We start from the raw sequence: 25,649 nt of genomic DNA, 5'->3' as shown, positions 1-25,649 counted from the left end.
TGTTTTGATCGTGTGCTGTGACATGATTTAGCATCTCATCTTTGTCGTAGATTGCCTGAACACATACAGTATTGAACTTGAAAAAAAAAATCCATGTTTTATATTTATTGTTGCATGATAATCTTTAACATCTTGTTTATTTAGGTTGAAAATAATCCGCAAAAGAAGTGCAATTAAGGTGGAATTTTTTATTTTATAAGTTATTTTTGGGGATTTATAATTTCTGAACGGTATATGATAAACAATTTGCTTAAATTTGTCTTCCTATGATCACTTTGTGCACTTTGTTTAAGAAAGTAAAACGTAAACTTGTTATGGTTTAAATGTTTCTGGGGGGAAAAAACTTTGATAAAATATTTTCTATTTATCAATAAACTTTGTCCTAATTTTGTCCTTAAATTAAAAAGGAAACAACACAAAAGCTAGCTGATAAAATAGGGTAATACAGTTTATATAATTTATAAATGGTTGTTCGTCTCTGTGTGCCCTGGGATTGGCTGGCAACCAGTTCAGGGTGTGCAACGCCTACTGCCCGAAGCCAGCTGGGGATAGGCTCCAGCGCCAGTGAGGACAAGCGATTAAGAAAATGGATGGATGGATGGATCAATACCAAAATTTGCAGTTTGTACTTGCAGTACAGTACTTACTGGAAATGTACCTACAGTACACACGTGCTGTATGTTATTATTTATTAATTTCATATTTTTAAACTTTGATGATTGTATTTGTCACTTAATTACTTTTTTTATGTAACCATGGAAATAATGTAATAATGTGCAAAGCAAATAGAGATAAACCACAAGAATAAATGAAAATGTTACATATTTTCTAATGTTGGAAGGTGCTGAAGCACCCCAAAATAATCCAAAGCATACCCCAAAATTCGAGAGATCTCAAGATTTGATTTACTGTATGTCCTTTTTTGTTTTTTATTTTTAAGACAAGCTAGTGAAGTTGGGCTAGGCATTATATAATTATGGACAGTTGTGTAGTACAGGATACTTGACGTGACGTAGGCATACGTCACGTCAAGTAGTTTTAATATTATTTTGTATACTTGCAAAATGGTCAATAGGTCGGATATTGACCATTTTCACCTATGTCACGTGATCATGTGACTTCACCTGTGCGGACGGCGCAAGTGAATAAATGTTGAAGTGAAGTGGATGGAACACAGCGTGACTAAAGGTCTGTTATTATGCTAATTATAAATAATTATTGCCCATCTAGCCATGACAGCTACTAGTTCGACTGAAGTTCGCCTGTCGGTAGAAGTGGCACATAATCGGGGCTCATAGAGCACGATATTTACAGAAGTTGGAGATTGCTAGTTTGGAAACAAACCCTTATCTTCTATTGCCTGCTATGTTCACTGATTTAATAAAACTGCCGACTTCACACCGGCTGCATGACCTATATCAGGTAGTCAATGCCGTATCCCGTTACACTGGAGCTAATTTAAAACCTTATAAAATCCTGGACGCGTACCATTTTTGTTGTTTTTGTTGCTGGCTGGTCTCTGGGACGAGATAATCTGCAATGCTCTCACACCAGGGGTACAAGATACCTTGTAATGGCAAAGGTAAAACTTGAATATCGTGCAATTGATGTATTGTTTATTTTATTGCAGCTTTTACTTTATTGCTGCTATCCATCGCTTTGTTCATCAGCAGGTATGTGATAAAAATTCTAGTTTGTTTTACACCCTTGTCTATTAGTAAAAGCAACCGCACAGCAAGATATGACAATTTTAGAAGATAATCGATTATATATAGATACAGGACTATGCGCTGTGTGAGTTTCAACAGTTCAATAGATGCAAGTGGTTATTTTGCCGGCAGTCGTGCGGGAGGAGGCGTTCCCAATGAACGCTGTGATGTCACATGCAAAAGGTCAATCTGCGAATTTTTTAATTAATTGGTTTAGGGGAGGGGCTTGGGTGTTTTAAAAGGAGCCACCATCTCTCTGTCAAGTGTGTGATCTAGGACGATACTGAGAAGAGCACTTTTTCTATTTAATTTTTGAATCAATAAAATGAAAAGTCACAACATCCTTCGACTATGCCATACTTTTTATTACAGACATTTTGAACCTTCGAACATATGATGGCAGTGGCGGGATTGCTGGCTGATGAAATCAACGTTCCCGACAGTGAAAGGTTGAGGACGGGGAGCTGGATTCCTGCCATGGAGGAGAGGCGTAGAGCTGTAATGGTAGTGCAGCCACCCATGGTTTTAATTTCACCAAAATACAATGTAGATTCAATGGTATATTTTAAACATAAACTAAAATGTTGACAAAATGTTGTTGAATCAACGTTTGATTAAATATCAGTCTTCAACCGCAACCAAAAATCAATCTTCTTAACCCTAATTCAACATTCATTTAACATATTTTGCTGTCTGGGAAGGCTGAGGCACATTGCTGAAAACGTGAGGATACGCCATCCTTGGGGCACGTCTGCACTAGGAGCCCAGCCCAGCCCCCAGCCACAGGGACGACCCCAAACCCTGGCAGACAGAGGGGTCCCACACAGCGCCGTGGCCCAGAGCCAAACACAGCTGCCAGTGTGGACCTTCCCCAGTGTCATGAGGAACATGTAGTGAAGTCACGGAATGGGGATGCTATAACAATCAATAACATCCCAGCTATGTTTTTTGTTTTTGTTGTTGTTGTTGTTGTTTTAAAGATCTATCAATACACGTTCCTAAAGGTTAAATACGTAATCTATTGTAAATTAGGTTAAAAATCGCGAACCCCCAAAAAAGGTTATCGCACTGAAATGTAACTGTTATTATAACCCCGGCTTCAACGAAGAAAAAAGCAACTGCTTCTCCTGTACAGCAGGCGGCAGCATTGTCATTTAAATAGTTTGTTCGTGTCACCGTCACACACTAAAGAAGAAGCAGCAGCCTTCCTTCTGTTTGGCATGTGAAGCCGGAGACTCACGTTACGAAATAGAAACTCCGAACCATTCATTGTCACGACTTCTCTTACATGACGCCCCTGCAAATGGGGCTTGACAGATTCTGTAGCCCCGATGGTTCCGACTGGTTCTGGGTAAGTTCTTTGTTTTCCATGTCTTTTGAGTTTGTTCACCTTTTTTTTTTTACGTTCGTTCTGTTTTGCTAGCTACCGGTCACCAGTGTCACTTGCTAGCTGACTAAATTCATCAGTGAACGTTCCTTATCCGAAGGCACCTATGTAGCAGTTAATTCAGTTTACCAGTCGCTTGAATAACCGGCTTATCAACATATTTTTGTAATTAAATTCAACAGGTCTTCTTAACCTTAGATGCACGCTTAATAATTTTAGGACAACTAACTGGTGTAAGTTCTTTACTCGACGCCGACTCATTACTCAGAAAGGCACTTGCTAATGTCGTAAACAATTTACGCGACTGACCAGTGGAGAGGTGCTTGAAAACCTGCAGTGTATGAAGTGTCTTCACCACTACATTGTGGCCATTTTTAACGATTTTGTTGACTTTTATCGCCACCAACCACACTTGTAATAAGTTGGATGTTAACAAAATGAGTATAATCACTGGTATCGATCTTTTTTTCTTTTTTTTTTATAATGCCCCGTTTAATGTTTACAGTTTTTAACGTCGATCTCAAGCACACTTGACTTGCTTGCTGAGCCCAACTCAATTGGGTTTATACTGTGGCTCCAATTCACTACAGAATATCTCGAGGCACTTGAAATATGAAGCACATCTAGAAGTATGTTCCTCAAATGTTAAACAAAACCACCTAAACTAGGGGTAGTAAATACTATTTCTATAAACTATTTTTAAAGGGCTGCAAATAACTTCCATTTCTTGAGGTCTGCCAGGCGCATGCAATAATACTTTAATGAAGTAAGTAAATAAATAACCTGTCCAGACTGCCCCTAAATTGTTGCCCCTAAATTGGAGACAGAACTGGTAAATGTTTTATTGTATTTGTGAAAGTGCGACCAACAAATCCACTATTTTATGTATTTTTTAAATAAAATATTATTTTTGCTGCCAAATTTGTCCTGAACACTTAAGCTCAAAAGAGTTTTGGAGGTTTCCATTGTGCTCAGAAATGTGCAAAACGCAAATTGTGCATTAGCAAACTGGAAATGGAAACAGAAATTTTGAAAAACCTCCCAAATAACGCTAAATAGTGTTAATGTAATGCTCTCATGAGGTAGTTTTTGAGATGTGCCGATATGGATGGAAGTATATTGCAGAAGTGTAATAGAAATAAATTTTCCCTATTTCCACTAGTCATATTACCCCTCCTGTTCTCAACATGTGCAGGAAGTAAAGGACCAATAGCCACTCTCTTTTGTATCAAAACTGCCTCCCGAGGGGATAACAAGTCTTTTTAACTACAAAGCGATTTAGCAATACAGCCAAGGCCTACACGTAGAGTGTGTAGGTCACCATCATCCATGCGGGGCACCATTGTGCGACATGCATGAATACTCCAAAATGCACTTGACATGATGTCATAACATCAGTCAATTACCCCCAAACCCAACCCCCCTGTAGTGGTGAGTGTTTCCCCTGTGTTTCTTTGTATGTTTAAATTTTTTATTTGTTGGACTTAGTTTTGTATTTTGATTGATGCCTTTTTGTTCTTTAAAAAAAATATATATATATTATTTTTTTTATTTTTTTTGGATAGTAGGCTACTCTGCTACTCTTTTCCTTTTCCCCTGCATTCGGTTCTACTTTTTCCAAACACAAAATATCACCACAAAACTGAGACTTTGGCTGTATCCAGTATTCACCCCTTCTGTTAATAAATAATGAATACAAATCTTGCTTTCTTATGGAGCATGAACAGCGAACACTCTGAAAATAAATCACTACAGACACAGTGTAAAACTAACTGGTCATCTGTGCTCTTGCTGCTTTAGATGGAGCAAAATAATATCTTTCTTTTGCCTCAACCAGGATTGGGACCGCTCATGGAATACTACAAACCCAGATTTTACTCAGTGCTTCCAGAACACTGTTCTGGTGTGGCTACCATGCATCTACCTCTGGCTGTGTGCCCCTTTCTACCTCATCTACATTCGTAGCCATAATCAAGGTTACATATGTATGAGTCACCTTAACAAAGCCAAAACTGTGAGTCATACATTACACTGTTGTCTTATCTATTCTATCTTTATTTGATCACATAATTTAAGCATCAAGATGTCAGAAATTAATGGTAATTTGTTTGTTCTTCTGTCTGCAGGCTTTTGGCTTTCTTCTATGGATTATCTGCTGGGCAGATGTTTTTTATTCTTTCTGGGAAAGAAGTTCCGGCAGTAAAGTTCCTGCACCTGTCCACCTAGTCAGTCCAACCATACTGGGCTTCACCATGGTGAGAGAATTATCATATAATGATATTATTCTTGTTCTCTTCAAATAATTATACCCTTATTATTGATCGTACCCTTACTATTATTATTATTATTATTATTATTATTAGTGGTAGTGGTTATTTTCATTTTCATAATTTTTTAATTTAATTATTTATTTTTTATTTTTTATGATTTTCAATTTGTATTATTATTATTATTATTGCCCGGGGGCCCATTCACAAATCATTACATATTACATGTGAGTGTACACACATAGTCTTGAAATAAAAGCTGAAATGTGGATCATTTGTCTAATATAATCTTCTAGTCATGTCAAGCCCAAATGTTTTCAGTCTACAGCAAAAATCAAGGAATTTGGCCTCGCTGTTCCAATACTGTTGGAGGGAAGTGTGTATACATATGTGTAGTCATATTAATAACAAACTCAGAAACTCAAACTAAAAAAATCCATGAGTACATTAAACGTTAATAATTGCAAATATTGAACAATGTGGGCTTTCTATCAATCTATAAAAGCTGACACACATTAATAAGAATTATGGGGGTGAAATCAGTTTGCTGTTTTACTTACCGTAATTAGTCATTACAATCAATGGTCCATCTTGTCACTTCTGTTTGCAAAACCTTATTAACTACTAGGTGTCCATCCTCCATTCTCGTTGTTGGTATGTCATTGAATTTAAATAAAGAATTCACTTGCCTTTCCTATATATAATTTTTATAACATTTACAACCCAAAAACCTTTAAAAATGCATTAAACAAAACATTGAACAATAAATACTCAGAGTTATAGTATAGCAGTTTTATTTTATTTTCATCAGTTACCTGAATTTCCATATACCCCCTGCAATGTGCTCACCTGTTTGGGAAACACTGCATCGGAGGACCTAATCCAAAGTAGCGTTGAAGGGCCAGATTTGATTGATCATGATGCTTGGCAGGCTGTGAGGCTTTGGTTTTCCCAAGGGGAAGATGGTTTGGAGGCCTTCCTATAAGAGCTGACCCCTCTGCATTGAGCACAATAATGTAACTTCACATGGTTAGTAAAGGGATAATTTATTGGATTAAAGAATAGATGACGCTAAACAAGAGTATTAAATAAGGGGATTATGTTTGGAATGACATGAGCAAAACAAAAAATGTTTTTTTACAGTTGGGATGTGTCCTAATATACTTGATTTGCATGTGTGCTCCAGTTGCTGGCCACCCTAATGATTCAGTATGAACGAATGAAAGGGGTTCAATCATCTGGAGTGTTGCTGGGTTTCTGGCTGTTGGCTTTGCTTTGTGCCACAATCACCTTCCGGTCCAAGATCCTGCAAGTCCTGGACATGGTCAGTCAAACACTGTCACTGATGCAGCGAATGATGATCCATATGTTTATAATTGATGATCCACAGTTTGACATGTATTAATTCATTCCAGCCGTCAGAAATTTGTGTGTGGAGGCACACCACCTTCTTTGTGTACTACGCCCTGCTGCTCGTCTCGCTGATTTTGTCCTGTTTGTCAGATCAGCCTCCACTCTTCTCTCAAGTTGTCAAAGACTCAGTAAGTATGTTCTCTGATCGCTAATATGACGTAAAATGTGTAACTTCTATTCATTCACCTTATTCCTATGCCCCATGAGCCTTTGCAAGAATTATGGGCCTGACTTCTGAAAAGCAATGAAAGCAGCGTTTTGTTTGCATGGAAACTGAGCTCGTCACCGCACAATGTCTTGTAAGCTTACTTCAAGCCTTGAATCTAATAAATAAATTGTAACTCAACGCATTCCTCATACAATAACGATAACGGCGTTTCAAATATGGAGAGACTAATTAGTTAGATTAGTCCGTTTATGAAAAAAACTGAGTTACCTAACGCTGTTAGTTTAAACGCCGTTATTCCCAACACTGCACGTATGTGAACTTGTGACCAGTGGAAAATTGCCAGCTTTACTCCTCTTTGAGGAAAGAATTTTGAATAAGATAAGAGCATCATTTTTAAACAGTTTTTAAAGTATTTAGACTTCATTGGTATGTTCTCAATCTTTATTCATTCAAATGAATTCGTTATTAACTCTTGATAATAAAGGATGTCTAGAAATCGGTGGACCTTGTGTATATATACAAATACAGAATTACAAAATTATTTTAAAGGATAATTTTGGATTTGTGTATTAGGTGGCATATTATTCACAGGAAATGATGGTGCATCTTATTACATCTGCAGCAATGTTTGTTTTGACAAAGTAAGGAGTAGAAAGTAAAAATATCTGTTATAAAATATAAGTAAGTAAAAGACATACTTGAGCTAAGTACAGTACCATCTACTTAGGTCCAGTTCCGACATCTGGTGTAAAGGAAAAATATTTCCCTGTCTCATATTGTGCAAGTGGTTATAATGTAATGGCTTGTTGTTGTATGGTTTAAATTGAGTCTGTTTGGATGTCTGTTCTGCGAATGCAATGTTTTTCTTGGATCTTAGTGATGTTTCATTTGTTATTGCTAGAATCCTTGTCCTGAGCCTGGAGCTTCTTTCCTTTCCAAGATAACATTCTGGTGGATCACGAGGTAAGCAGTCCTTCAGGTATATATTACTGGGTTGGTAACGGTTTTGGCACTATAGTCTAGGCTTACGTTAAGGCCGTTTTACACAAAATGGATCAGCCACAACCAAAACACAATCAATTAAGAATCATAGCACACCCTAAATATATTTTTTTCTTGACCATTTTATAATGTTATGATTTATGTTTATCATTTTTATTGTCTCATCCTACCTCCTTTCAAGGTTAAAATTTTCTGAATGTTCCCTTAATTATACATGTAAATACATTGTGAATTTTCATACATGCACTGCATACTAAGAGGCTGCCGACTTGTCTCACGACACCAAACCGTGTGTATTAAATGTAATAAACACTCTCTCCTAATAGCCCCTCCTGTCTCAGATTACATGCCCCCTAGTTTTGTTTTTCTGAACCATCTTTTTTCCCTCAGCACTTAACCTATTGTTCCCTACCAGGATGATGATGAATGGCTACAAGCATCCCCTAGAGGAGAAAGATTTGTGGTCTCTGAACCCTGAAGACCGTTCACAGAAAGTGGTACCAAGGCTGGTTCAACGTTGGAACACAGATTGTCAAAAGAGAAAGAGGTCAGGGGCTCACTGTACTCCAGTGGTAGGGAACCCTGGTCCTCGAGAGCCGCTGTCCTGCCTGTTTTCCATGTCTCCCTCCATCAACACACCTGATTGATGAACAAGATAGTTATCAGACTGATCAGTTGAGTCAGCTGTGTTTGAGGAGAGACACATGGAAAACAGGCAGGACAGTGGCTCTTGAGGACCAGGGTTCTCTATCCCTGCTGTACTCTAGGCAAAATATATACTCAGAATAATTACGACACTTTTCTTCAGAGTTAAAATATAATTTAAGAGTTATTATTGGAAACATATTTTTCTTTCACTTTTAGGGTTGAAGTAGCACAATCAAATGGAGGATGTCTGGTGGCAACTATTGAATTACTAATAGAAGCTGTCTACATTTTTTGGTGTTCCCAGAACAGAACAGAAGACATTGTACTCGCCCAGGCAGGCCCATAACCCCAACAACAAGGAGGGTCAAGCTGCGGAGGAGTCTGAAATCTTACTAGTGAAAACCACAAAAAGAAAGGAGCCCTCCCTTTTGTGGGCTCTGTGCCTGGCCTTTGGGCCATACTTCCTCATCTCATGCTTCTACAAGTTCATACAAGACATCCTCATGTTTGTTGGGCCTGAGATCCTCCGGTCAGACAACATTCAAGTTACTTAAATGGCATTAAGTTTTGCTTTATGTTTGTTTAATCAGCGTTTATTTATTTTTACAATGCTACTTCTTTCAACTTTATTATCTCCAGGCGTTTGATCCATTTTGTGAACAACTCCAGTGCTCTCTCCTGGCATGGCTACTTCTACACAGCTCTGCTCTTCCTGTGTACATGTGTGCAGTCACTCATCCTGCAGAGGTATTTTCACGTCTGCTTCATCACAGGCATGCGTCTACGCTCTGCCATTGTTGGAGCAGTCTACAGGAAGGTACTTGCACTTACTTTGTTGTGTAATGGCTCTTAATATGAAGAAAGAGTATCTTCAATCAAAGCCTCTGTCTGCTTCTCTGATCCTTCAGGCATTGGTTATCAGTAGTGCCGCTCGCCGAACATCCACAGTTGGAGAGATCGTCAACTTGATGTCAGTGGATGCTCAGCGTTTTATGGATCTTATTGCTTATATTAACATGATATGGTCCGCCCCCTTGCAAGTGATATTGGCCCTTTACTTTCTGTGGCAGGTAAGAATCTACTTCCAACAGCAACTAATGCCAGATCTACTCTGAGGTTATTTATTACAGCGCACGGTTGAATGTTTTTCATTCAGAACCACAAAAATTACATATTAGGGAAAGAGTTTCTATGTATTCTAACAAAAAGATAAGAAAACTGATTCATGGTTAGTCAAGCAATAATTGTCTGAAGGCCTCGATACACTTATCCGACATTGGAAGTCGAAAAGTGTCTGGGCGTTGCTATACGCCATCTGATTAAAGTATAAATTACCGTCATAATGTATTCCGTTGGGGAGTGTCTGGGGGGCGTTTTTGGCTGATTCAACCTGTCGAATCAGCATAGGACCTTTGTGACATTTGATCACTCTGATTGGCTGTTGGTGAACAAATCAGTGCTTGGGGCAAGAACAGGAAGTGAAGAATGCGGATAAACAGAAAGCAATTACAATTTTACTCACCCTTTGCATTTGGACATAATTATAAGAACAGAAGATGAATTCATCACTGTGGTTCAGGCCGGCATGATTGTATCAGGTTACTGTTAAAGGGTATGACGATCGAGTGATGAAAGCCAAACTGGCAAGACATAACAAGACACAACTAGATATACCAGGTAGAATTTACTTTTATATTACATGATACTCTGTAAAGAGCCTGAGGGTATGCTACGAGTGAGAGTGCCTCGTGAGTGTGTATCCCCCCCCTAACAGCTTTCCAGTTGCCTTCTTCTAACAATGAGGAATAGTGAGTACTACTGCTAATGGTATGGAGGGGTGGATTGCTTCTAACTCATGCGCAAAAGGTACTTATTAATTGGCATTGTGTCGGTCTGTTGCGGTGTGTACTTAAGTAATTTTTCCGGCGTTTGTGCCAACGGGCATGCCGACGCCATGAGGGTCGGTCACATTTGGCTGATGTCGGATCGGTGTATCGAGGCCTTACGTGTGTCGTCTGCTCAGTTTGGCGCTGTGATTTGGCATCTGTGTGCGTCAGCCGTGTGTACTAGTCGGTTATTCTTACATTGTTTTCTCTAGATCAGCATGATCTTCATATATTTTAAAACTGACCGAGTTTGATTTGTATCAGTGTCACAAACTGTGATTAACATCAAAGCGGAGGAACAACTGGTTCCGGACGTACTATGCTCGGAGTGATTATTAATGTCCAATTACATTGCAAATATGTCAACTAAAATGATTCTAAGAAAACTCCCTTATATATGAATCCAGTTGTGATTTACACTGAGTATGAACTGTGCTAGGGCTTTTTGTACTTGTGTGTTTGTGCGTTATTCTGATTAATAACTGAATCTTTTCATATTGAATATTAATGTTCATGGAAGTACAGCCATTTGTTTGTAGTGATAATTATAAGTTGATCTATTGTAATAGTGATAATAAAAATCTTTCTTGAATGTATTGTAACTCTTGTGCAGAACCTGGGCCCATCTGTTCTTGCTGGAGTGGCTGTTATGCTTCTAATGGTTCCAGTTAATGCTTTCATTGCCATGAAAACGAAAACCTACCAGGTGAGGTTTCTCCGACTTGGACCAAGTCAGCGATTGATCATATTTGTAGTAATTAAAGACCTTCTAACTTGGTGGGCCATTTCCAGCTCTCTCTAGTCAACTATTAAAAAGACAATTGCAAGCATGCATATTTCATAGAAGCAGTTGGCTGTTATTTTTATTCTTAAATAGAGTTTTCAAAGTACATAAGTATATATTGTATAGCTTGTTTGTTTTTTATGTGCAGGTAGCGCAGATGAAAAGTAAAGACAGTCGTATTAAACTGATGAATGAGATGCTGAATGGTATCAAGGTGTTGAAGCTGTATGCCTGGGAGCTTGCGTTCAAGGGCAAAGTCTCAGATATCCGTGAGAGTGAGCTGCAAGTACTAAAGAAGGCCGCCTACCTTGGCGCTGTGTCTACCTTCACATGGGTCTGTGCACCCTTTTTGGTAAGTATCAAAAGACAACAACTGTACCCCAGATGAACAAGCACTTGGGTGATTGAGGCAAGGAAAAACTGTCAGGAAGAGTCCTCAATTAACCTTACTTACCATGTAGGGCTGAGTGTTTATGGCTGACAAGTATATTACAATATAAGTATTTCATATCAGTCGATCGATTATATACGGTAAGGATTTTTTTTTTTATCTAACCTAACCAAATAAGAAAAATTATTAAGTTGGTTAAATATAAACTACACTTAAACGCAACCATTCGGTGGGAAAATACCATTCAAAATATCATGTAGTAAAACTTTTCAAGGAGTTTACATTGGAATACAGTGTAATGTGCAATGTTGTTTACTTCCATGCTCCTCAAGTGGTGCTGTAGGCAACACTTTGATTTGATGTGCATACGCCACACGCATGTGCAGGTTGGACCCTAGCTTTCAATACATAGTGTTTGTATACTCGTGACACCTACAATACCTAGTGTATCTGTAACATGGCAAATAAATCATTATACATTTTCCTATGTATGGAAACTTATGGACTAGTGACCTACCCTCTATAACCCCTTAAAAAGGAAGTTCAGTTTATACTCTGCTGTATATTTTATGTTGCACTCACACCAATATGGCGGGGGGGGGGGGGGGGGGGGAATACAAGCAAATAAGGGTAAAAGGCGCGCAAGCAGAGATCCCCGGAGGGGTGGGGGGTCCCTTGCTTACGTAAATTTCAACTCTACAGCCATTAAGTACCGATAAACTAACTTGTCTTCTACAAGTAGTCACCATTTTTACATATTTTTCCCGCATTGGGGTTCGAACACATGACATTCTGTCTCCAAAGTCCCAAGTTCTAATACTGTAGATTAGCGACTGCTGCCCCGTCATGTCACAATTGTCAACAATTATTTCATTGTTTTTTTGCAGGTTGCCCTGTCCACTTTTGCGGTATATGTGCTGATCGATGAAAAAAATGTGCTTGATGCCCAGAAAGCCTTTGTTTCTCTGGCACTCTTCAACATCTTGCGTTTTCCTCTCAACATGCTGCCTATGGTCATCAGTAGTATGGTGCAGGTCAGTGTGAGGCAAAGTTATATTGCATTATGAAGAAAGTCCAGTGGTGTTTTTTTTTTTTTTTTCTATTTTAATTTTTTTAACAATTAGGAAAGCCTCCACAAATATGTTTTAAATAAACTAAAGGCAAATATTGCAACAAATATTACTTCTGACATCTTTGCAATTGGTGCTGAATATATACAGTAGTTGCCATGTGTGTGTTGTGTATTTATAAAAAAAAAAAAATTGGGTCACACAAGGTTTTTATTGCATTATCATCCACTGTACATTTCTGCTGTTCACATGTCATTACTTGGCAGCTTTACATAATACTGGCTAAATTCTGGCATGATTTAAACATATTTTCAAGATTGCAAACATGGATAAAACATTCTGAAACACATTCTTAGGGATACAAAAGTGGTGAAAGCACTGAAAGCATTTACTTTCTTAAGGCGAGCGTCTCCTTGAAGCGGCTGAGAGTGTTTCTATCACATGAGGAGCTACAGGAAGACAGTGTTGAACGCAAAGTAGTCAGCTGTGAGTCTTTAATTCTTTCCACTTTATTTTTATTTTTTTTATGAAACGGGTAAATTTTACATGCATGTGCTTGTTTATTTTTTATTGCAGCCTCAAACAGTATATCCATAGTGAATGGCGTTTTCAGTTGGTCAAAAACCGAATCACCGACACTCAAGATGTAAGTATGCAGACAGTTTGGTGTATACCTAAGAATTGTGTCTGTTTGAGTTTGTTTTAAGTTTTGACACTTTAAATTGACGATTTGCTTTCTGACGTTTAGTTTTATTTATTTGTCCATGTGCTTCTGCAGGCTGAACGTGTGTATCCCAGACGGCTCACTGGTTGCCATTGTGGGACTTGTTGGTTCTGGAAAGTCCTCTCTTCTGTCAGCCCTGCTTGGAGAAATGGACAAACTTGAAGGAAGTGTGGCTGTCAAGGTATTTACTGGCACTCAAATGTGCACTACTGTAAAAGCATACAAAATTGTATACAATACAGTACATTTGTTTGCAACATTATCAGATTTTTCAGCCCATGGAAAATGCATGTACTCTACCTAAAATGTCCTTACTTCCTAAATGGTAAATGCCATATTTTTGTAAAGCCTCTAAAATTGTAGCTGGAAGTTTACACTTCAATATCACATCTTGTTTGTTTTAATTGACATGAAATGGGGTAGTTATGCAAGTCAAAATCATAACTCTGGACCTAATTAAATTAGACGTTTCTCCTTGTAGGGTTCAGTGGCCTATGTTCCCCAGCAGGCCTGGATACAAAATTCCACACTGAAGGAAAACATCATATTCGGCCAGGAAATAAGTGAAACCTGGTATCAGCGTGTAGTGGCAGCATGTGCCCTACAGCCTGACCTTGAGATCCTACCTGCTGGAGATTCCACAGAGATTGGAGAAAAGGTATTCATTCATTACCTAACACACAGCCGCATGCAGTACATAAATAAATAACATTATGACACGCTACTGGTCAGCATATGTGCAGTAGCTGTAGGTGAAGTGCCGTGTCTTATTTACATGTGGAAATCGGATTGGATGTTCAATTCTTCAATAAACATTTGAAACAAAACTGCTCCTTGCTGCAAGAAATCGTAGTGGGAGGGGGAGGGGAGAAGAAAGAAAGAAAAGAAGGGAAAAAGATTACCCTGAGTGGGTTGCGAATCAAAGACCTGCTGCTTACAGGGCAAGCGCGCTAACCACTGCTCCATTCATTCAGTTAGGTTCAAAAGCGCAAAAAGTTTTACTTGTAGTTTACACAAGTGTCAGCCAAAACCCTTTCTGGGATTTTAAGACAGCCATTTCTCATTGTACTTTGGCATTGCAAATGTGAAGGATAATTGATTGCTTTGAATTCATTTGGACAGAATGTTTACTGATAAAAGCTACTTTTATCACAACCTCATGGAGGTCTCAGAGAAAATGGGCGTGCATTTAGTCCGCATAGGCGGTGCTGGGGTGGGGCCGCACCTCATGACGTCAAAAAGTTACACCAGCTCGTTTTCTCAGGTTGGGAGGGGCTGGTGCTTGGAGAGCAAAATTACCTAGAATTTCCCATAGAGGGGCAAATTGAGGAAAACACCACTTCGGTGATGTTTTTGGTGAGGAATTAGCATTTTAACGTGGCTAAAAGCTCCAAAAAGTTTATTTTTCACGTCGCTGTTCCTTTAACATATCAAGTGCATGTGGATGAACAGCGATTACTAATCTCGTTTGCTGACGAGGGCAGGTTGCTAACGAGCAAAACTGGATCACAAAATTGCCATTGCTTTCTGCTAGTCTTTTTCTCTATCCGTGCTGCACTCACCTCCCCCCAGCCTTGAAGGAGAGGCGGCTAAGATTTAGGAGTGGCGGGCCGCCGCTGCAAAAGGGAATGTAAAAGAAACACTATTTTTTTTAATATAGTAGCTATTTTGTGTTAAGAAAGGCTACACTGGGGTGGTAGTAGTAGAGTGGTCGTCTCCCAACCCAGAGGTTGTGGGTTCAATCCCTGGCCCTTGTGACCACGTCAAAGCAAGTTACTGAACCCACAGTTGCTCCTGATGCTGCGCCATCAGTAGTTGAATGCAAAGTCAGTGTGAAGCTGGGGTGCCTTAATAGGTGGAAATAGGCTATACAAGTGAAATATCATTTATCACTCAGACATAAAAAATATAAAGAAACAATGGCATGATTTAGTTTGATTGATGAGAATCTGCAACGGTCTGTCAAGCCATAAAGTTATTTTGAAGCGTATGTGTGTGTTTATGTGCGTGTGTCGGCAATGCCACTGCTGATATCTCTCTGTTGACCACTTAAGCTGCCACGAAAGCTGGTCATATTTGCTGTGGTGACTGAACGATTTATCATTATTCAAAGTAGTAATACTGTATCTCAAAATCAGTTATATACAGTACACTGCAAACATTCGGACCCACCTTCTCATGCAATGCATTTTCTTTATTTTCATGACTATTTACAATGTAGATTCTCACTGAAGGCATCAAAACTATGAATGAACACATGTGGAGTTATGTACTTAAAAAAGGTAAAATAATTGAAAACGTGATTTATATTCTAGTTTCTTCAAAATAGTAACTCTTTGCTCAGATTTTTTTTTGCACACTTTTGGCATTCCCTCGATGAGCTTCAAGAGTAGTCTCCTGAAATGGTTTTCCAACAGTGTTGAAGGAGTTCCCAGAGGTGAGAATGTCGAGCCTGGCAAGCCACACCCACCTTCTTAAAAAAGAAGGTGGACAGGCGTCCATAGACAGCGATTCAGCACCGGCTGAAAACAGGCTGGCCAATCAAATTTGTCTATTTGCGTGACGTCGCTATTGTGAGCAACGTCACTTTTCGGTGCAAGTCGTTTAAACAGCGGCAAGCTTACTGATTTACTGATAGAGTGACTCATGACACCATGAATCTTTAAGTTTTTCCCGCAACAACAACATAAGTCATTCACTACTGTCTCTCTTCGGCTAGTTAGCAATGTTGGATTTTTACTCCGTCTCCGCAAAAAAAAAAAAAAAAAGATTTCAACGAGTCGCTTTTCTGACATAACATCCACTCTTCGCTTATTGGTTCATTCTACTGTCTTGTTAGCTCAGGTTTGCCCCACCTCAGAAATGCCACTGATTAGGGCGGTTGACCAGACTCACTCTCCGGCAAAGCCGCGAGTGAGTCTGGATTTCCAGGCTAGAGAATGCCAAGAGTGTGCAAAGCAGTAATCAGAGCAAAGGGTGGCTATTTTGAAGAAACTAGAATTTTCACTTATTTCACCTTTTTTTGTCAAGTACAGTAATTTCTGGACTATAAACCGCTACTTTTTTCACTTGCATTCAATCCTGGGGCTAATACAAAGGTGCAGCTTGTCCATCAGATCACAAGGGGACACACTATAAAGGAAGAGCGTCAGGCAGAGCAAAACAAACCAAGTGAGCCCAAATACAGTAGGAGAGACAGAACGAGAGTGAGACAATTTGTGCCCTCATTATGGAAAAGAAAGTAGCCGGAACCCTGTGCGGTAACATTAAAACACCTGCGGCTTACAGTCGGGTGCGGCTTATATGTGTAACAAAGTATTTCCCAAATTTAGCAAGCGTGGCTTATGGTCAGGTGCGCCTTATAGTCTAAAAATTACTCTACATAACTCCACATGCGTTCATTCTTAGTTATGATGCCTTCAGTGAGAATCTACAATGTATATAGTAGTTGTGAGAATAAAGCAAATACATTGTATCAGGTGTGTGTGTCCATACTTTTGGCCTGTTTGAAACCGCATTTGCAACACATTTTCATGTTGCTCGTGGTTTAGCAGCCGAAGCCAGACAATTCGACAGACTTGGTGGCAATAAAAAGTAAACCATATCTGCATTTTTGGTAGTTATTTTGTATTTAAAAAAAATAAAATAAAATAAAAAGAAAGAAGAAGAAAAAGAACCAGAGAGAGGTGTTTTGCTTCTTGTGCTCACTTAACAAAAAATGCAACAAAGCAAGCCAGCACAACAATAGTATGTTACACCACATAAAACAAAACTGACAACGTTTTTAGTACACTGAGCATCATCGTAAATTGTGAGAGGTTGGCTGATTTTGTGTTGCCATGTCAAATCGCATAGACAAAATCCTGCACTCGTTCACACGTTGAAGTCACACTATGTGACTATTTTATTTCCCTTTTAATCTATGTACAGGGTGTCAATTTGTCTGGCGGTCAGAAGCAGAGGGTGAGCCTCGCTAGGGCTGTCTACTGCGACCGCACTGTCTACCTGCTGGATGACCCACTGTCTGCTGTTGATGCTCATGTAGGAAAACACATATTTGAGCATGTCATTGGTCCGCAGGGCTTGCTGAAGGACAAGGTGTGTAGGATTTCATTAAAGTGATAATCTGAGGAACTGATGTTGATGTTGTTCTTCCTGAACTTTTAACTATTCCATGTGTGGATACATGCAGACCCGTTTGCTGGTGACACATGGGCTGAGCTACCTGCCTCAGGTTGACCTAATCCTGGTCATGGTGAATGGAGAAATAACAGAAATTGGCTCCTACCAGCAGCTGATGGCCACTGAGGGCGCCTTTTCTGAGTTTCTGCATACGTACGCTGCAGTTGACCATACAGACAACAATGGTGAGACCCACTTACTGCACTTGAGACATGGACATACTGTACATGAGTGCTTTGCTTGGCTAGTTGCATTGTTAATCCATTAGAGCCGGTAGCGCTCTAGAGCTCTTCTACCTTTAGACCCAGGAAAGCAGACACGTCATTTTGTTTTGTTTAGATGAATTCTCGGTCTCTTAGCCGATGAAATGCACCAGTATATACAAATTAGGGTGGCGTGGCGTGTGGGCCTCGTAGCATCTCGTCTTGGAATGTTATTCGAGCATTTATGGCTGACACAGATTCGTGGGAGTTATGAAATAAATGATGGTGATTGATGATGGCGAGGACTTCGAACCAGTGTAACCAGTCGACAGTGACATATTGTTAAGAAATATGTTTGTAGACAACGAGGATGGTGAACATTTTGACGGCTTTGTATCAATGACGAATATTCCACTCGATCCCCCGAGGTTATTACAACTGCGCAGATGCGACTGTTGATTTAAAAAAATATATAAATATTGAAGTTTTATAATAATAAACAAAGGTTTGTGCCACAGGTGTAAGCTCTCAAATATTTTTGGAATTATGTTTCTATCTGCTTCAGAGGCTGAGATATCAATTATTTAGTAGGCATTGACAGTATTGTTGAATTTCCAGTCATTATCCAAGGAATACAAATGTACCTGAAGAAAATGAAAAATAAGCACCGACCGGAGGACGCCAATATTGACACTACGCAAAAAAAAAAAAACAAGCACCAGTCACTTACCTTCAGTACCTTGAACAGTGCTTGCCTCAAAGCAGGTCGTTTTCCATCACCATGGAAGGTTGCCATTAGAAAGGTCAGGTCAATTTGCTACTCGCCGAAGTCCCCAAGCAAATAAATAGATAATAAAATAGAAAAAAACACTGAACATTCTCATATTTTCTGCCAAAAATTACCCACATGATTCCATAATACGTGAATACAATACACAAATCATCATCATCAATATACAAGTCACATTCGAGTTTCTCTTCCCCTGTTATTAATATTATTATCCTGTCTTGACGGTTTTGTCTTCATACCTTGCTCCGCATCTGCTTTGTTGCCCCAATAGTGCCTCTAATTGCCTCTCCTTCTAGTACTTTGTAGGTTCATGATGTGGATAGAAAAGGGCCTAATCCCTGAGCTATCCTTTTAGGCTCATGAACTTTTATGTTCTGTGTCACTGCTGGAACTTGGGGGTGGTAAAGGGTAGTGATAACTCTTTGAAATCCTGATGTAAATTTCAAGTTGATAAATATGTAAATATATGCTGCATAGTCATGTTTTGTGACTTTGATGAGTAACCATAGTCAGATTACTTGAAAATTTTGCATTAGATTAGTTGTTACAGGAAAATGTGCACGTTTTAGAGTAATGCATCGGCATCACTATTTGTGAATTACTTTTCATTGGTTTGTTTCCCTCCTTAGATTTAGAATCTAAACCAAAAATAGTAACCAAAGGAATGGAGAATGGCAGTGCAGCTGGTCTTGTTGGGTGAGTACAACTGGCTGACGAAAGTTCCAGACAATAGTTGTTTGGATTAGTCTAACCATAAAATATGAGGTGTGTCAGTAAAGTTCCGGTGCTTTTGCCGCAGAACATATTTCAAAGAGATCGTACAGGGTTAAGTTTGTTCAGTGTGCGATAATAATAATAATAATAATAACTTTATTTGTATAGCGCCTTTAAAAACAAATGTTTACAATGTGCTTTGACAACAACAACAAAATCCAGATCATAAAATAAAAAACAAAGAATAGGTGACTTGACCTACGAGGCTCTTTCATTGCTGTTTTGGAACTGCAGTGTCAGGATGCCAGGATGTAACGTTACACTCTGTACAGGAAGTGAAAACGTCCAAGTGAATCAGCAAGGCGAGCAGCGCCTCTACTAGAAAACATAACTGCCAATCAGCAGCTGACAAAACCGTAGCGATGCTCTGATTGGCTGAATCGGTACATAAAGGTACTTTTTCATGATGCGCAGTAGTAATGCTTAAAAAATAAAAAAAATAAAAAATAAAGTTTAACCCGGAATCTGCGATGGAGGAGAGTTTCACTATATTTTGTAAGACCAGACCTGGAACTTTTCTGACACACTACATAGCTTTATTAATGGGATTTGCTGAGAATTACAATAATTAAAAAGATAACCTGACATGGTCATTTAAAGCTTGCATCTGTTTTTTTTGTTTGTTTTAGCTCTGGTCAAAGCGGCAGTACATCCAAACTATCACAGTCAGGCAAGGAGAAAGAGGAGCTAGTCAAAAAGGCCAAGGACACAGATGCAGGCAAACTAACAGAGGCTGACAAGGCCAGCACAGGACGGGTGCGTTGACAAGTTATCAGAATTGCTCAAAGTGTAGTTGTCTAAACATAATAATACTAAGTTTGTCTTCTTGTGTCACAGGTCAAGATGACTGTGTTCTGGGCCTATTTTAAAGCGATTGGTGTCCTGTCCTGTGTTGCTCTGCTGCTGTTTTTCGCTCATAACCTGTTTTCTCTTTTCTCTAATTACTGGCTCAGTCTGTGGACAGACGACCCAGTAGTTAATGGCACTCAGCCTAATAGACAACTGAGATTGGGAGTGTATGGTGCTCTTGGCCTCTTCCAGGGTGAGTTTTTTTTCTGTGTTTTTTTTTTCTATTTTGTTCTAATCTTAATTTTAAAAAGTCAATATGTGTACTGTGAATTGTCACCTTTGGAACAAATGGGGGGTTAGCTGAATAATAGATACCTGTACACTATTTATTTGTGTTTTACTTTGTATGTGAATTATCTTGCACAATGTGAATGAATGCCCTTTTTACTTTTTAAAACTTCAATGTGAGGATTTGGAATGTGTGTGTAGCTTTAAAATTATAACAAATTTTAAAATGAAAAAAAAAGTTTTTGCTTTTTAACCACATCACTGTTGTGTTGTAGGGGTAGCGGTCTTTGGTTACTCCCTGTCCATGTCAATTGGGGGCATTCTGGCATCTCGCTATCTTCATCAGTCCATGCTCTATGATGTCCTGCGCTCACCTATATCTTTCTTTGAGCGAACCCCCAGCGGTAACCTCGTCAACCGCTTTGCCAAGGAGATGGACACCATTGACACACTGATCCCCAGTATTCTTAGAATGTTCATGGGCTCCATGTTCAATGTGATAGGTGCTTGTATTGTCATCCTGATCGCTACACCGTACGTGGCGACCATCATTCCTTTCCTTGGTCTGCTCTACTTTTTTGTGCAGGTTAGTTTTTCAGACAACCCACCAAACCTGCCTTTGTTTCTTTACTGTGTCATTCATGTTTCAGTGCCATTTCTGGTCAAGTTATCTATTGCACATTAAGTTGAACATTTATATGCTAATGTTGTTTTGAGTTATTGTTCCACTATTATCTGCTCTTTGTTCAGAGATTTTATGTGGCAACATCACGCCAGTTGAAGCGCCTGGAGTCGGTCAGCCGTTCACCTATCTATACCCACTTTAATGAAACACTACTGGGCACGTCTGTCATCAGAGCTTTTGGCGAACAAGAGCGCTTTATACGAGAGAGCGATCAGAGGGTTGACCATAACCAGAAGGCCTACTACCCTAGCATTATAGCAAACAGGTTGGAAGGAATGGGATTTACTGCATTTCCTCAAGTAGTGACCACCATTATAATATATGCAGTAGGGCTGGCTGACAAATCAATGTCTTGCAAAAAGACACTATAGCAATATAAAATGTTTAAAAGAAAATCAGGAAGAAAAGCCCTCAGGGGGAGGTGGAAGTGGCTGAGCTCAGAGGGACTTCTAACGAGGTGGTGTGCTTCATGTCTCACTGTCGAGTGACCACGATGAGCCATCAAATTATGTCTTAAATTAAGAACAATCAAGTTAAATTTCTGAAAATGACTTTTCCCTCTGCAGACATGAGACGCAGTCAGACTTTGATGAATTGCATTCATTCATGTTTTGACAGTTTATACGTATAGCCAACAATATTGGAAGTTGCTCCGCGCTGAACCTGTAGTGGCGTGAATAGAAACATGCCAAGTTAAATTGATGAACACGGTAATGATGGGTGACACCAGACTGTTTCAGTTTCATAAAAAAAAAAAATCCCAGGTACCGATACGTTTTGAGTTTGTTTTTAACACCAATAGAACACATGACAATAACTGACCATTTTACAAATTGAATGTGATTTCTTCACAACATTGATGATAACAAATTGCATTACTCTGTTTTATAAATAACATTTTTTAATATGAATGAATTCAACAAAATTACATTTTACTCTGGTGACCAGGATTATTCATCAAAAGAAATGATCCGACAGAAAATAAATAGTTCTGAAATTATAAATAAAACTGTAAACATAAATTTAAAAAACTTTTGTGATGTTTTTAAAATGCTAAATTGGTGCTAAAAAATGCTAAATTCTTAAAATAATCACCTAAGTCATTTATTCAAGAAACACAAAAAAAATTGCCATTTTGCATCATGAGGCAAAAGAGGCATAATTTAGCAAAAAAAATGACGTAGGCAATTATTTTAAAGAGGGTGATGATATTCACATTTGTCATACATTTATTAATTCAGGTACATTCGGAAATTCAGTTTGACATGCTAACTTCACACCTAGAGTAGTGCGAGTGTTACGAGAGGCAGAACTTGTTTTGATTTTACATAAGTTTTGTCAAATTAATTCAATTCCTCCAGCACGCTAAACAAAATTCATTACTGTTAATAACAGTAGTAATCATAATTTTACAACCTTTAAAAAAAAAAAAATCGGTGTTCTTCCTACAACTGACTGAATACAAACGGACACTATTTGAGGAAATACCACTGTTTTGTCCACAGTTGCTAGAATAGAAAAGTTGCTAATTAGAAGTCTGCTTTATGCGGTGCTTATTTATCAATTTTGTTTTGCTACGTTTATGCAGGTGGCTGGCAATCCGACTGGAGTTTGTCGGCAACTGCATTGTGTCGTCTGCTGCTTTGTTTGCTGTCATAGCCAGAGAGGACCTCAGTCCAGGTATCATGGGCCTAGCGATCTCCTATGCCCTTCAGGTAAACTTAGCTGACCACTTCTTCTCTCTAACCTTGCTCTGTCTGCAAGCTGAATTCTCGCAGTATTTTTGAGTTCACAAACTCCCAAAGAATCCATCTTGTCCCGAGCCCGCTGATTTTCAGTGGTTCGGACCAATCACAAAGCAGCATTGTGGGGACAGGATATGCAGCTGTGACAAAAACAACAAATGCCGACACCGTGAGAATCAAACAACCCTAAAATGTCGACATCGGTGGCCGAATGCAATTATTTGTGTTCTCGCAGTTTCCTTTTTGAAGAAGAGCAGCGAGAGGCGCTACATGCATTTTTAGCTGGTAAAGATGTTGTTGGAGAGCAAAAATGGCAGACATGCAGTCCATCCCTGTTCATCTTTTCATGTACTGTAATTCCAACAACCCCCCCACATCCACCTACATTTCCATAAATTCCCTCCTAATCTGACAGATTACCTTAATTTATTTGGTTCATCATTTAAGGGTAGAGATGAAATCATTTCTCTTCTCTTCTTCTCATTTGCAGCTGACAGCCTCTCTGACCTGGCTGGTGAGGATGTCTTCCGATGTGGAAACAAACATAGTTGCAGTGGAGCGAGTCAAAGAGTACAGTGACACAGAAAAAGAGGTAGCGTGCACTATCAAGATTTAGATTTAGATTTTTTTTTTGTGTCTCTCAACAAAAATAACTGTACTGACAGACCAACTGTATTGATTACATTTTTCCAGTCTTAATTTGTAGGCACTTAACTTGATTAGTGCTGTTCTGTCCAACTGAAAAAAAATTGTGCAGAACACCGTTTTATGTGGACGATGTTTACTCATGCTATGTTAATAGCAGTACTCACACAAAGCACATTGGCAAAGTACACATACAATGTATGAAAGTAGCTTCTTTTCAGATTTAAGTTGTGTAAGCCAGACATAATTTTTTTTATACTTTCGGGTATCATTTCTTTTTGTATAAACGCCTTTGTGTTAAAGTACAAGTTTTGATATGCATCCTACAACTACCAGGCTGAGTGGAAGCAGGAGCCATCCATCCTCGCCCCTGGGTGGCCCACTGAAGGGCGCATAGAATTCCGAGGCTTCGGTCTACGATATCGTCATGATCTGGACTTAGCCATTCGCAACATCACAGTCAGCATTTCGGGAGGAGAGAAGGTCTGTCACATCTACAATCAACCTTTGTCACCCCTGTAAAATATGCCTGCTTAAAAAAAAAAGTTTTTTAAAGCTTTACAAAACAAAGTAAAGTCTATTTTCACACCACGTGTCTTCATTAGTGTTGTGGGTGAGCTGGAGACAATTTTGATGATGGGCTTGAGCAAGAGTCAGGGTATACACTGGACTGGTTGCAGGGCACATATAGACAAATGAACATTCACTAGTATGGAAATTTAGAGTCTTTAACGTTTTTTTATTCCAGTGTACCGAATTAACCCATACTAGAGTAACAGCAAAACTTCCAAGCTTACTGGACATGTCTGCTCAGTTAGTAATTATTTACCATACCATCAACAGTCTTACTAGTTGAATTTTTGGTTGTTCTTTAAAGTTATATTTAACTGTACATTTATTTACTTACATTGCAATAATATTGACTATAATCTTTTCTACTAAATCTTCCTGTAAGGTGGGCATTGTAGGGCGCACCGGAGCCGGCAAGTCATCCCTAACACTGGGCCTGTTCAGGATCATTGAGGCAGCAGAGGGTCAAATTTTCATTGATGAAGTAAATATTGCTGAACTTGGCCTCCACGACCTCCGCTCCCGAGTTACCATTATTCCACAGGTCAGTGCTAAGAGGTTACTAAAAGCTTGTACAAACCAAATATTCTCTCTTATTAGAATGGCTTCAGTACAACAGAGCTGTGTCATTGCTTTTCCCACCTAATGGCTCAGGTTTTCCTCATTCACTCCCAGCCTTTAACTCCTGTCTGTTTTTCTGGGTTTTGCAAGGCCCACAGAAAATGTTGTTCTATTGCTATAAAACATGGAACCTACCAAAAGAAAGATTAGTCTCTTCTTTCGTCAGGACAAAAAGAGTATATTTGTATCTTTTATCGTTTTGCAGCAATTAGCATTAGAATATAGCTAAGTTTCATCATTATTCACAAACCAGGTAAAAACACTGGCAAAAAGAGCTTGTTGAACCATGGCCCTGGCTGATCTCTTATACTCTGCTGGTGTTTTTTGTAATAACTACCATTGCTTTAAGCGACCTCTTCATATCTGAAGTTGTATCAAAGCCTTCTGTATGCTCTGGCATAAAAAAACAACAACATAAAAACGTATAAATACGTATTTCTTTAAAACATATTTATACATTTTTGGGTTTGAATGAGTTAAACAATGGCACAAACCAAAGTGCGCAGTCATAAGATGCCGTTTTTATGTGATCCACGATACACTAAACCTCTCTGTCTGGCCTCAGGACCCGGTGTTGTTTTCAGGCACTCTGAGGATGAACTTGGATCCATTTGAAAGCTACTCTGATGAGGACATATGGAGGTCTTTGGAGTTCTCGCACCTCAAGAGCTTTGTGTCTGGCCTGCCTAACAAACTCAGCCATGAATGTAGTGAAGGGGGAGAGAACCTCAGGTAGGAACTTCATTTCCATTTGTTGTCATTGCACATTTAAAACGGTATGAAATTGTGGTCATAATTTTTTTTTTTTATGTTAAACATTATTTGGAAAATGCAGCCCCATTAAAAGTTTTTTTTATAACTGACTGTACGTCACTTAATCTCAAACTGTTTAGAGAGGTAAAAGTAG

At 39.0% G+C, this 25,649-nt stretch overlaps 1 protein-coding gene across 1 annotated transcript in view; it reads left to right on the top strand.

Moving 5' to 3' along the window:
• The first annotated feature begins 2,911 nt into the window (after nt 1–2,911).
• Nucleotides 2,912–25,649, top strand: part of abcc1 (ATP binding cassette subfamily C member 1 (ABCC1 blood group)) — a 25,430-nt gene continuing 2,692 nt past the window's right edge. The window contains exons 1-29 of the mRNA XM_086069758.1: nt 2,912–3,060; nt 4,934–5,110; nt 5,223–5,351; nt 6,550–6,687; nt 6,779–6,904; nt 7,847–7,908; nt 8,363–8,494; nt 8,900–9,124; nt 9,235–9,412; nt 9,504–9,665; nt 11,095–11,187; nt 11,414–11,617; nt 12,544–12,690; nt 13,128–13,212; nt 13,303–13,372; nt 13,505–13,631; nt 13,932–14,108; nt 17,381–17,548; nt 17,643–17,817; nt 19,255–19,321; nt 20,029–20,155; nt 20,237–20,441; nt 20,752–21,062; nt 21,227–21,426; nt 22,750–22,876; nt 23,397–23,498; nt 23,888–24,034; nt 24,507–24,665; nt 25,308–25,474. Of these exons, the coding sequence (XP_085925884.1) occupies nt 2,998–3,060; nt 4,934–5,110; nt 5,223–5,351; nt 6,550–6,687; nt 6,779–6,904; nt 7,847–7,908; nt 8,363–8,494; nt 8,900–9,124; nt 9,235–9,412; nt 9,504–9,665; nt 11,095–11,187; nt 11,414–11,617; nt 12,544–12,690; nt 13,128–13,212; nt 13,303–13,372; nt 13,505–13,631; nt 13,932–14,108; nt 17,381–17,548; nt 17,643–17,817; nt 19,255–19,321; nt 20,029–20,155; nt 20,237–20,441; nt 20,752–21,062; nt 21,227–21,426; nt 22,750–22,876; nt 23,397–23,498; nt 23,888–24,034; nt 24,507–24,665; nt 25,308–25,474 (4,250 nt within the window). The 5' untranslated portion in view covers nt 2,912–2,997. The remainder of the gene's footprint in view (nt 3,061–4,933; nt 5,111–5,222; nt 5,352–6,549; nt 6,688–6,778; nt 6,905–7,846; nt 7,909–8,362; nt 8,495–8,899; nt 9,125–9,234; nt 9,413–9,503; nt 9,666–11,094; nt 11,188–11,413; nt 11,618–12,543; nt 12,691–13,127; nt 13,213–13,302; nt 13,373–13,504; nt 13,632–13,931; nt 14,109–17,380; nt 17,549–17,642; nt 17,818–19,254; nt 19,322–20,028; nt 20,156–20,236; nt 20,442–20,751; nt 21,063–21,226; nt 21,427–22,749; nt 22,877–23,396; nt 23,499–23,887; nt 24,035–24,506; nt 24,666–25,307; nt 25,475–25,649) is intronic.

The sequence above is a fragment of the Leptonotus elevatus genome, chromosome 1, assembly GCF_054856555.1.
Source record: "Leptonotus elevatus isolate MCC_2025b chromosome 1, RoL_Lele_1.0, whole genome shotgun sequence".
NCBI lineage: Eukaryota > Metazoa > Chordata > Actinopteri > Syngnathiformes > Syngnathidae > Leptonotus > Leptonotus elevatus.
This window is presented reverse-complemented; position numbering and strand designations above follow the sequence as displayed.